At 43.1% G+C, this 13,028-nt stretch overlaps 1 protein-coding gene across 6 annotated transcripts in view; it reads right to left on the bottom strand.

The window, feature by feature from the left end:
• Positions 1 to 5,039: 5,039 nt before the first annotated feature.
• Positions 5,040 to 13,028, bottom strand: part of TBX4 (T-box transcription factor 4) — a 73,350-nt gene continuing 65,361 nt past the window's right edge. For 5 of the 6 annotated variants that reach the window (XM_028708139.2, XM_028708137.2, XM_028708136.2 and 2 more), the window contains 3 exons: positions 11,546 to 11,634; positions 10,206 to 10,447; positions 5,040 to 8,638 (listed from right to left, as the gene is read on the bottom strand). In XM_028708139.2, coding sequence (XP_028563972.2) covers positions 8,010 to 8,638; positions 10,206 to 10,447; positions 11,546 to 11,634 — 960 coding nt within the window. In that variant the 3' untranslated portion in view covers positions 5,040 to 8,009. The other variant, XM_077919292.1, reaches the window with a different exon arrangement.

Genomic DNA, 13,028 nt, shown 5'->3' with positions numbered 1-13,028 from the left:
AACTGTTTATGGATTCCATTTTGCTCTGCTTATGCAGCTGATCCTTTAAGGAGCCTCAGATTACCCATAAGCGCTAAGACTTCTGGGGGGGAGCAGTTGCAGGATAACAGAACCCTTTTTATGATAATCCTAGCAAGCATCAGAGGCTAATTTATAGAGATCTGGTTGCCAATGTGGAATCCGTCTAGAATTTCATTAGCGAAACCTCAGTATGTTCGTTGAGTTCTTCCACTGAGACAGATATCAGAAGGGCGATTGCATTTCCCCCCCTTTATATGCAGCCAGGTACTGGAATTATCTAGTTAAAGAGAGTTTAAAAGCCTAAGAAAGGGGATCTAGGAAGCATTTTAAAATGCAAGAATTTCTATATGAGGGACTGTAGAGCCATATAGTGATATTGCATAATACTTTTTTTAAAAAAAATCATTGATTTTGATCGACTGATATTATGGATTCCCAATTAGAGAGCAGAGGATGGTGTACAGTTGCACAGAGTTGCACCTCATGGGAACCCAGAGGTTTTGTTCAAAGACACCACCAATCAGTGTGCGGTAAAACAGGCAGGGACCAGCTATGGGTTTGGAGGAAGTATCCATTGATTAATCATTGGGTCCAATGATTTAATAGTAGGGGCTCGGTTAAGGGCATATTTTAAAATATAATACCAATATACAGAAAATGAGATTCCACAAGGATTCCAGAGCAATTGCCTGCAGTTTGAAACTGAGTGCCCTTTAGAACGTCACATCATTCTTTAAAGAGCCTAGTCTTTTAAAAGCTATTTTTGGTTCTAGTGTTTTTCTACAGTAGGAGGTTAGTATTGTGTCAGTTTTCATTAAATGGATAAATATAAATCTGACCACATTTGCGGGAAGGAGCTTCACCATAGGAGAAATTCCACATGGGGGTGACCTTTATGTGCTATAACGACTGTATAAACTTGACATTAAAATGTTTGGGAATAAACCTCTGGCCCGGCTGCAGTGCTGCTTGCCCTTTCCTGCAAGTGAGTCACAGCTCAAAACGGGGCTGTTCCTCTGCACCCAGTGCATCCGTAAATTGAGCACCGGGAAGCGTGTCCAGACGAGCATTCCAACTGCACACAGTCAAGGTGGATCGGAATACTTGTGTGGAAAGTTTCCATACCCCTTCCCAACCCTGTGGAAAGGAAGGAATGTAGGGAAACGGCTGACTTCCCCTCACCCACCCACATTTTTTTTCTTTGGGGAGGAGAGTAAGGTTCATGTGTGTGCAGTTGTAAAATCTTGTCTGTCTGATACTGTACAGAAATCCCCATCAAGGTTTTCTTCCAGCTTCCAAGCTGTCCTCTCTCCTTCATAATGATAAATGCCTAGGAAAGAAAGCTATCTAATCTTCAAATTGGCTGCTTTTCTTAAAAGGACAGGAAGAGAGGCCGTGCATTACATTCTGAACTGAGATCCCTGCTAAACTTGCGGCTTCATTGACTCCTTAACTTTCTCTCTTTCTGCCTGACCTTTGATGCCTCATCTTGGAGAATGATGTTTTAATCGCCAAAGACAAGGGGCCTACGGTGCCTTCAGTCACCTGTTCAAATTGAATTGATTACTTGTCCCCTTGTCTATTTTGTCCTGCCTGCCATCTCTTGGTAACTCTCACCTTTGCTTTCTCTCTGGCTCAGCTCGCCCATTGCTGGTTCCCATTATTTCCTGATGCACACGGCGAGTTCATCACCTTCCCAAGATACCTCTTGATTGATTCCTTATGGCTTGCAGAGAACCACTTAAGTATTTCCTAGCTGAAACGAAGCAACGTTCGGGAGCTCGGTCTTTCTTTAAAAAAAAGGAAGGAAAGGAACGCCTGAGATTTGTGGTTGTCGTTGTTTGTGTCAACATTACTTGAGGCAAGTTGTTAGAGCACTGGGCTCTATGTGTTTCTTTTTATACGTGTTCAAACAATTCCTCTATAAAAGAACTTGGGGTGTTGTAAAACACTTCTGCCGTGTGTGTACAAACCCCTTCAGCAACAAGTCGGATGCAATGAAAATGAGCTAATTGGATATTAGTACAGTCCTTTGCTCTTCATCAAAGACAGTGTGACCTTCCCTTCCACACAGGTCTGAGCCCAAACCACTGCTAACCACTTGATTTCTTAAAATAATGCCTTTTATCTGCTTTACAACTTTGGCTCCTCCCCAGTAAGTGTCAGCATGCTTCTGAGTAAAATTCAAAGCACTGATTCTGACTTTTCAAAGCTCTAAGCCTGGTGCCAGCATGTGGCATTCTAGGGCAGGTGCCAGGGAACCCTTTTGACCAGTGCTGGGTCTAGGAGTCACCATTTACATTTCCCACAATGCACCCCATGTAGCATCACTCCAGTGCATTGTGGGAAACATGAATTTTGGTTCAGTTGGGGAGCTGGCACTGCTATCAAATATGCCTCCAGTGCCCATTTCTGTGCCCCACCCCCAAAAAACCTACAACCTGAAGCTGGCTCTGGCCCAGCAGACCTTCTGTCAGACTTCCCCAACCTGGTGCTTTCCAGATGTTATTGAACTACAACTCCTATCAGCCAGCCAATATGACCAGTGATCAGAGATGGCAGGAATTGTAGTCCAAAACATCTCAAGTGCTGCTTCTCAAACTATGGGCTGAGGACCACTCTTGGGCTTCAGCACTGGTCAAGCAGTTACCCAGACACAAACAGCAGTGGCTCCAGAGTCATAATAAGTAAGAATCAAAACAAAGTGGGTAAGAGAAGGAAACTGTGTAAGAGGAGAAAGTGAATGTAAACACTTTTAACAATGGTTTGTGCTTTAATTGTGGTTAGATGCTACACTCAAACCATTGTTGAGGGCTGACCACAAATGGCATAGTAAAATCAGGAGTTGAATAAGTGGCTTTGCAAACCATGGTTTATAGGTGTTAAATCTGGTTAAGGGGCAGTTTCTCCACCCCTCCAGGCTTTTCTGAGAGAGGACAAGCAGATTTTAGGGCTTAGCTCAGGACTGAGTCAACATCCATACCAGGCCTTAATCTTGTTTGAATGTGCTCTGGCTCTTTTTAAAAAGTGTGCTCCACTGAGTGGGTTCCACCTCAGGGCTTAGACTGACGGAGGTGTCACAAATATGAGCCATCCCAACCATCTGCTGCTGCAATCCATAGAACTACTCTGAGCCCTAAAGGAGCAACCCCGGACTCTTACCTTTGGCTTTTGCTGAACTTCATAATTCAGTTCCAAATTGTGATTGTGTTTTTATAGACAGAACCATGTCCTTTATTGCATAGTTCCCTTTGTATTATTGCAGGGATGGCTGAATCTGTCAATTTTGGTTTGTCATTTTTTCCAATCTTAAGAACTGTTCACCCTGTTTCCACATTCGTTTGCAAATATAAATTCCACGTGAACGGTTACACACATTTTCACATGTGGCTCTCCTAATAAACACGTATGTCTATATGTGTGTGTGTGTGTACATATGTATATGCAGCTTTGCCTAGTGCACACATTTTTGCAGGCAATTTTGCATTGTCGGGAAGTGTGAATTTGGAAGGAGAGCTGTATTTCAGCTGGCTGGTAGAAGTTGTAGTCCGAAACATCTGGAAGGCACCAGGTTGTGAAAAGGCTTTCTTCTTCTTTTCAAAGAGGGCAACGTACTTGCTTGTGTTGCCATATAATGTGGCCTTTACCTTGATGGTCACCCATACTTAACATGGTGCTGGCCATAATTCAGTTTGGACATTTGGCTGTAATTGTTATTTGGCAGGAACTGGGTATTTTTCACATAGATACTTTACAGCTGCGTACAATGGTTATTCTTAGCAATCCTAGGCAATTAGCAGGTCCTTTCATAATTCGTAATAATCCTGGTTGCAATTTTGTATCAAACAGTTGTTTCTCTCGCTGTTGTTTCACCTTTTGCACTGTGCAAACTATTACTACAAATGCCCCCTACTAGCGATTTCTGTGGCTTTGTGGCAAGGCTTAGGATTCAGCTACCTCCCAGTCTACTCATCTGGGCCAGGTAATACTGGAGAACCCTGCCTGCCCAACAGAAGTGATAGCTCCTTCTCTGCCTTAGAGTGTTCCAACCTCCTCCTCTCCTTGGGGAGTTTCTCCTCTTCAAAGGAAACATTCTTTTTCTACAAGCTGCAATAAGAATTATTTAATGACATACTAAAAGTAATGTGGAGCAGCCCATATTTTCCAGAATGTGGAGAGGACCCCCGCCTCCTTCATAAGAAAATAGCCTTGCCAAAAAGCGCCCTTTTTATTCCAGATGTTGGCTTTTCTCAAACGCATGAAATGGCCAATGCTAGCAAATTTATTTTTTAACCCATGGATTTAGTTTCTTTAATTTCTGGCATATTTGAGCATGACGTATAGGCCCTCAGCAATCTGCTATAATATTTGTTCTACGCAGAGTGAGGGCCAAATCCAATATTGGTAGAAGTGCTGTCGAGGCCAAGGAATATGGGGGAAACAGACCAATGAGGAAAAATTCGGTGCTGGAAATATAAATCCATATAAGACCTGAGAAGAAAAAGCCTGGGGCTTTTTAAAATTAAAATTGCTTTTCCTCACTCCAAGTCTTTGAACGAAGCAAGGTTACTGATAAATAAATGTGTATATGTGTAATTAAGATATAGTCAAAGGAGCACCTTCATAATGGTGGTAGCAACTTGCAGATAGGGTGTGAGGTAAGGGACACTGAACACATAGCCTTCTGGGTTGCAAAGCTGTTCCTGCACTGTCCTATCTTATGCAAGGTGGGATAAGGGGGGTTGACTGTTGCAATGAAATATCCATACACATTTTAAAAAAGAATTAATGCTGTCAAGGACAAGGAGAGCATACCCTTCTCCTTTTCTACGCAAGATAATTTTCTTCTCCATGGCAGTGTGGACCAAGAACAGTTTTATCTTATAGGCTGGGGCTGATGGCAGCTGCTATATAAACATCTGGAGGACAGCAGGTTGTCCAAAGGGCTGTTATAAATGATGGGCAAGCAACATACCCAGGAATGCGGATGCTAGTTATTGAAAGCCACCCAGAGACAGTTTATAGTAGTAAAATGTTTTTTATGTTCTGATATGTAAAATAAAATGTCCATACTATTGTAACAAAGCTTTAAAAAAACAAACAACAATGCCACACTGCGTTTTATCTAAAGTGGATTCTAATAGAGATTTATCTGTAGCATATATGTTTCATCTAACCAAAACTTAGTTTTTACATCACAAACGGGTGTAAAAAAATTTTTTTTTAACTTAAATAGCTTTTTTTCCTTAAAAAATGTCCCTTGCAACATTCATTATTTTATTACGTATTTCGTTGTTAAAAAAAAAAGCAAAGCTGAATGGAACATGTGGGCCTGCATTTGTGAGATATATATATATTTATATTTTATATATATAGATATAAATAATTATTCAGCATGCAACACTTGTAGTGATTTCCCAGTTCCGATTATAGAACCCCACACCAGCCGCACACAGGCTAATTGAATTCACCACACAGGATGTTCTGGGTGAAAAGTAACCTTCTCCTTAGTGGCCCTGCCATCATGAAAACCATCTCTTCCTTTTCATTATCCCAATTTGTTGGTGTAGAATCCCAGCAGACTGGAGACGTCACCATGTTGTGGAGAGAACCAATTTGGGTGACTAAGAATTGGTCAGTAATGTATGCCCCTGTTGAAGTGTGGTTTTTGCATGTGAATTCTTAAGAGGTGCAGGAATTAATTGGGTTTGGTTTTCTGGGTTTTCCTTCTGCTCGTTACTTTCCTTTTAAGGACCGGGAATAGGCTCTGCACTCGTTCCAGTAAGGAAAACCTGTCTTCTTTTGCCTGTGATATTGTTGCCACTGATGTTTCAGCAGATGTGTAGCCAACATGGCGCCCTCTAGAAGTTTCTGGCCTCCAACTCCCATAAACCCTAGCTAGTTTCAGATAGTACATGGGTAGATGAGATCAGGAGGCTTAGTTTGGGCCAAATTAAGTATACACTTCCAATGTTAACACTAAATACACTACATTATAGCAAGCACCATAGCTGCTAGAGGGCCGTGAAAATTTGTGTCCTGGGCTTTTTATAATTGTCCACCCATGTACTATCTGAAACAAATGGGGTGCATTGGTTGCCTGATGTGAAATATATTGGCACTATTTTCAGCTTTCCTACCCCACTATGGGGCAAACAGGACAAGTATAAAGCACATTTTTGAATTGTAAAAGCAGGGCACGTGGCTGAGGGCAGAAACTGCACATTATCAGTTTCATAGAAAGGACAGATCTGTGTCAAGCCTCCCTCAAGTGGTGCAGTCAAGCTTGCAGGTTTCTGGTTGGCTGCTATGAGAACAGGATGAAGGATGAGATGGACCTTTGGCCTGAGCCAGCAGGGCCCTTTTCATGTTCTTACGTCACATGTTTACTTGAACTACATATTCTAGAGGGGCAGATTCTGGTGTAAGACTGCCATTTTCAGTGAGTTTTATGACCATCTGTCATTTTTGCACTGAGGCTAAGCGGAAATAATACTTTTTTGGTTGTGAATTAGTAAATCCATTATGTTTAAATTTACCTTCGCTTATTCTGTGGTGAGGTTCTCTGAGCAGGGTCAATCCAGCCTACCCCCACCCCCAAGCAGGATCTCCACTGGAATTATGGGAGTCATGTGAGAGAGCACAACTCCTGTTCATTGCAGTGGTATTCCTGCCAGAGAAACTCCGAGGGTTGCTTTCCTGGTTTGTATTCTTAACTCAGAAGTTGACTTGTCTGGGTCTTCCCTGTATCTGATTTACTAACTGCAGACTATTTTGGGGACTACCCTGAACCATTACAGAGTTGTGGTGGAGGGGCTATCATTTAATGCCGTCTTTCTTTTCCCGCAGAGTTTTAAAAGTGCTGTCTCCCCCTAGCTGTACATGCAGGGTAAGAGCAACAGTATGAATCTTGGGGTAGCCAGTGGCCACCCATCATAAATTTCCTCCCAGAAGGCACTGCTGGGACAGCACTAGGTCTTAACACAGGATGTAGTGTGATACAAACCTACCTAATTCACACATTTTGAAACAAATGTGCGAACCGAAACACAGCCCATCCTTCTAAAGCTGCAGTTCTCCAAATTCTGCAATGCGGTGCTCCAGCAAAGTGCAATGTAGAATGCATATATTAGTGGGAATGGCTTTGCAAATATGTGTATATGATAAAAAAGTTGCATACAAAAAATGTGTATAAATTTTGATTAGAATGTTGATGAATTTTATAAGGTCCTTTTTTAAAAAAAGAAAAGTGAAATTGATGTGGAAATATGGAGAACTGAATTTAAGATTGGAAAACAGACAATGAAAGAAACCAAAATAAACAGATCCCCCAGTGCCTTTGGGAGGAAAATGATGTTCTTTAGAAGCGCTTTCTCTATCTGCAAAAACTGGGGTGGGGGGCAACCCCCCCCAAAAAAAATCTTTCCCCTGATCAGTGCTGTTTTCAGCTTCCAAGACTGCACCAGCTTGGTCAAGCCCTACTGCGGCTGAAGGCAGTGGCATACACATTTAATCGGCTTAAGTGGCTTTCTGGGTCACACGCTCAATTTTTGTGTGTGCTTGCTCTCTGCATTGTTTTTTGTAAAGTCTCCAAAATGCATGGAAATTGAGGAGGCATTCAGTGAACAGTCTGGTGCATATTTTGTGTGCATGCATGTGCTTGAAAAGGGAGAATAAGTGTTTCATGATTTCATGGAGGGAACCACATCTCTCTTTGAGGCAAATACTCTCAATACGACTGGTGGCCCAGGCCACTGAGCCGAGTGCTTTATTTTTTTTGAACTGGGTTTTTACCCCCTCCCCCACCCCCAAGACTGAGCTGCTTTTGTGTCGAACAGAAAACAAGCTCTTCAGCTACACAAACACCGATGTTTTTGGTCGGTGTCACGGAAGTGCAAGTTACCCACAGGTATTAACACTGAATTAACATTGTCCTGGAGCATTGACTCTTAACCGCAATTTTTAGGTTCACTGCCCAGTTGCAGGAATCATCCATCAGGCCAGTTGTCCACAGTCCCCATTCCTGAATGATACGGTAAAGAAGATTCCCTGGACAGCGAGAAGGTCTGAGAGTAGAGGAATTCATTGGCTGCGCCTAAGTGGGGAGAGGGGGGCTTCCTCTCGCACACTGAGGGGTGCACCCGTTCCCTTGGGAAGGAGGGCGCAGGGACTCTCTCCCGGGCCTGAGACTGTGAAAGCTGATTGTAGACTGTGAAGGGGCTGTTGCCCGGCGGCTGGGAACTCTGGTTCGTGATGGTGGGTAGACGCGGCATCATGGTGGTAGCTGTGAAGTGAGCAGGGAAGGGCTGGTAGGGGACAGTTTCCATTGTCTGAACACTGTAGCTGGTGTAAGGTGCAACTGAGGTCCACATATTGCAGCTCAAAGGTGGAGGAGGTGGAGGAGGAGGCAAGTCTTCTACCGATGAGACACCTGCAATTTCAGCACCGGAGCTGGAGTACATGCACGCCTCCCGCGGCGTCACGTCGCTGCAGTAGGAGGGGCTCAGCATTTGCTGGTCATAGGGAGGTGGTGACCGAAAATAGTGCTCTTCCCCGACAGAAGAGGAGGCGTCCAGATAAGAGCGTTTGCAGGGTAAATCCAAATGCCGGGCACCCTCTGCATGATAACCAAGGAACAAGCAAAGCGAGAAATGCTTAGATAGTTAAAAGGTTCTGGGCACAGATCACTGCATTGCTAGTTTCCTCTACATGCAGTTCTTATAATTGCTTCCAGCCCAGGTACAGAAAGTGCCCTATTGCTGACCATCCCTCTGGATTGTTGGATATATTGGTCACTCTCTGTGTTTGCATAGGGTGATAGGAATGCCCCCAAAGTTTTGGCAACTGAGTGTGTTCACTTTCTGCAATATGCAGTAAAAAAATCAATTAGGAAAAGGGCACGTTAAAGGTAGAAAGTTTGAAAGACAAAGCTGCAGTTGAAACTCGCCACTTTGCCTTTTCTCCACAGCAGGTGTGGCAGGTGCCCCCTGTCATCTTCCTTGTGATCATTTGAGCTATTCTAAATACATTAGGACTAGCCCCTTCTTCCTCTGCCCAGCATTAACCCTATCCTGGTTCTTCAGTCTGCCTTCATACAACTTGGCTTTTTAATCCCTTGCAGTATGCAGCTTACAGCCTGATCCTATGCAGAGGTAGGCATGCCTAAGGTGAACCTACCTCTGAGCAGAATCAGGCTGTCTGTTGATCTGGGAAGCTACACCGTTGCCTTTGTAATAATCCAATAGCCCTGTTTATTCTTCGAAAGACATTCCTCATTCTCAAAAAGGCAGGGCATTGCCAATGTCCATCTATTCCAATCAATCTTAATTTAAGGGGCTTTCTCTAACAGTTGAAAGTTTAAATGACTTTGGCTACTGCTTTCTTACACCCAGCAATTACTTTTCATTCATCTCGATAACAGGCTGGCCACAATGCTTTTGTAGTGTTGCTTTTGACAAGTTCAAGGAGCCCTCAAATGTCTTATCAAGAGCGCTGTCCAGAAAAAGAGAAGTGGTCTACATTTGCCAGGACTTCATGTCAAAATGCTGCAGAAAACTTGCCAGATAAATGCTAAGGGCTGGTAAACGTTTTTGCTATGTGCTCGGGGGTGTGTGTGTCTCTCTTCATTATTGTTTGCTGTAGAACAGCATTCTGAGGTCGGGAAGCCCCAATTATTGTTGCGAGAAACCCCGAAATTTTTTTACAATGAATAAGCTAGATAATAAATGCATTTTTCTGAACGAACCAATTTTCAGAGTGGTGTAATTAACAACTTTCTTGTTCTTCTGCTTGTTGGCTACACTGCTTATGGCTTTGTTTAACTTTTAGGTCAAGTGTTTCAAAGTCACACATAGCTGAGCTCTGAACACATTTACTCAGAATTTAATCTCAGGGAATTCAATGGCACCTACTTCCTCATAAGTGTGCTTAAGATTGCAGTGTGTTATACCAAATAAGACACATACACACAAAGAGAGATGAAATGTGTGTGCACATTTGAATTCATTGAACTAGTGTTACAAGAAATGCAACCATAAAGGATTCAGAATAACTAAGATTGCTATTAATCAGAATTGCATTGTATGAGACATTTTTTCCCTTAGAGAATCCACTGGAAATCCCCCACCACTCTGTTAGGTAAGGTCTCCTAGCCTAACATTTTTTTGCCTACGGATCTCTGTTACCTCGCCGCTTCAGGCAGTGATAGAAGAGCCCTGATTCTCTTTGTGCCGCGAAGGTGTTGAGGGGCAGGTCTTGGGCATCTGATGCTGCAAACTGCATGTGAGCACCATTCTCATACTGGTAATGCTGGAGACCCTGGTGGCTCCCGTGGAGCGAGTTGACGTCAGATTTAGTGGAAAGCTGACCGTGAGTTGACACCAGCCTCTGCCTCATTATGCTTTTGGAGATGACTGGATACTCTTTGCTGCAAAATGCAATAGGAAAAGAACCAGGTTTACACACATTTAGACAGAACAAAACCACCAGGAATGTTATCTCACTATTGTGTGGCCCTAGAAAGATGGTTTTCCAAACTGTGTTTCTTGGAAGCTTCCTTCAGGAACACTGGACTAGTTTCCCTAAAAGAAGCTTGACCAAAGACCATCTCTGCTCTTATTCTTCTGCAGTGGGCCTGTTGCAGGAGAGTGATGGGTGTAATTTAGGAGGGGCGTGATTTAGAAAGGCACACTCCTTCCATGTGGGGTAACAATGAACCCAATAGGCTCTCAGGCTAGCACTATGCATGACCTGGACTGTGGCCCCTAGGATATGTCCCCAGAATCTCCTGCAACATACACAACTTCTTTGGATCGTCGGATGTGGAAGGAGTTCCTCAGAAGAACTGTGCTGGGCATAAGAAAGTCACCTTAAGACTGTATGGGTACTGTAGCAGCTCCTTGGGATCTCAGACCATTTCTCCTCACCTGCTACCTGATGACCTTTTAGCTGAAGATACTGGGAATTTGACCTCACACCTTCTGCATGCAAAGCGTATGCTCTTTCCCCCAGCCTACAAGATCACAGTTCAGCCACAGAGCTGAGTGGGTGGCCTTGGGCAAGCACCCTTGCTCCATGTCTGTTTCCCATCTGTAATGCACATTTAATTTATTTATAGCCCACTTCTGCCAAGCACACATGGGCTCCTGCCAAAGCAGCAAAATGTGCAAGTCAAAGCATCTGATAGCTGTGAAGATCAAGATCTGCTGCTGCTTGCACAGAACCCCAAGGGGACACGATCCAGCAAAAGCAAGAGCCAAAACAGACAAGCAGAAGCCCTGTGTGTTGTGTCTGTTGCTGGGCTAGAGTAGGCCTCAAGTCTGAAAGAACTCTCCTCTGAGGTTATTGCTGAGAAGCACTCTTGACAATTTTTAAAATGAATAACTTAGTTATGCAGCACACTTCAGGGATACTTCCCCACCTACAGAGAAAACACTGCCCATGAAGTAGCTGTATTAGACAGAGAGACACCTGCGCTTATTCTGGGCCCTTCCTCATTTTATGTGTCTCTGTTTAGTTGTCCCACCTCTGTAATCTTGCCACGCGTAGGTCGCTGTCATCGCTGCCTCTAAAGCCCTTGGCAAACGGGTTGTTTTCTATCTTCAGTTGAGTTATCTATTAAGGAAATAAATGCGGTGAGTTATTCATTTGAAAGGAGACTGCAGACTTTGTGCTTCTCCAGAAGACCTATTTATTGAGCATTTAGCATTCATCCTGAATTGCTTGAACAAAGTTATGTAGTAGTTAGATTATATCCAGTCTTTATTAGTATTCATTCTGATTTGTTTGCAGGGTTAGATGAAAATGAGTATTTCTCCTGATTGGCTTGTAGGGGTGTTTATATCTCTTCCCAGTAGCTAGTCATTCATCTCACACATCTCCCTATCACTTTTCAAGCTGCTATGGCTACAGAGTGCTTTATTTTATTTATCTATTGCATTTATATCCCACCTTTTCTTCCAAGAAGCTCAAGGTGGTGTACCTGGTTCTCCCCCTCCACATTATCCCCACAACTCCTCTGAGGTAGGTTGACCTGCGAGATAATGACTGGCCCAAGATCACCCAGTGAACTTCATGGCTGTTGAACCCTGGTTCCCCAAGTCCTAGTCCAACACACTTACCAACCTATAGCTATGTTTTGTGCTTAAGTACCTCCTGGTAGTATAAAACCAGTCCATGTCTACAGTGTAGATATGACCTGCATATCGGTTCAGATCAATCCTTGGTTCTGGGACCTTTGGCTCAGAGACATGTCAGAATGAGGTGCAATCCACATTCATTTATGATGAGCAAATCTGACAATTTCAGTTTCTCATTCTTCCAGTCTTCAGCTCTCCATATCCATCAGCAACTCTTTAAAAGTCCTCATGGGAATTCAACAGCATTCTCAGGAGTTTGTACATGCATTTTGCCTAATATACAACTTTTCACAAAGCAATCATGCCTCATATAAAGATATTTTGTGTGTTATTTTACTGATATGTGTATTTTTAGACACACTGTACCTTAGTATATGCATTTTTATACATATTACTTGGCTGGATAATAGCACTGCAAAATTCAGAGAAGTGTGAATTTTGGAGGATGGCCCTATTTCAGTTTGCATAGTTTTGGAAACTGTGAATTAGGTAGGTTCTTCTTTATATGCAAAACAAATCCCTGTTAATATGAGCCATCATTGTACTTGTACTTCTCAGAAAAATACAGTTGCCACTGAAGGGACACAATGTGTAGGGCTTGTCTGCCACTTTCCCCCACGAAAGCCTGCTGTTTACTGCTGAATCAGAAGGAACATCAAACAGGTTTTCTGCAGATTGACATTTGTTCCAATTTAGCGGTAAACAGTGGGGTTTGCCTGGAGAAAGTGGCTGGGCAAATGAAAAACCTGCCTAGAAAGCATGGGACAAGCAGAAGTGTGGACAAGCTCTAAAACACAGTTTCTGATGTGTTTCCATTCCATAATAAAAATAGGGAAGGTATTAAACTACATGGAGAAGTGGGAGATATTT

This window comes from Podarcis muralis, chromosome 15, assembly GCF_964188315.1.
Source record: "Podarcis muralis chromosome 15, rPodMur119.hap1.1, whole genome shotgun sequence".
NCBI lineage: Eukaryota > Metazoa > Chordata > Lepidosauria > Squamata > Lacertidae > Podarcis > Podarcis muralis.
Note: the sequence above shows the minus strand (reverse complement) of the source record. Positions and strands in the feature narration are given on the sequence as shown.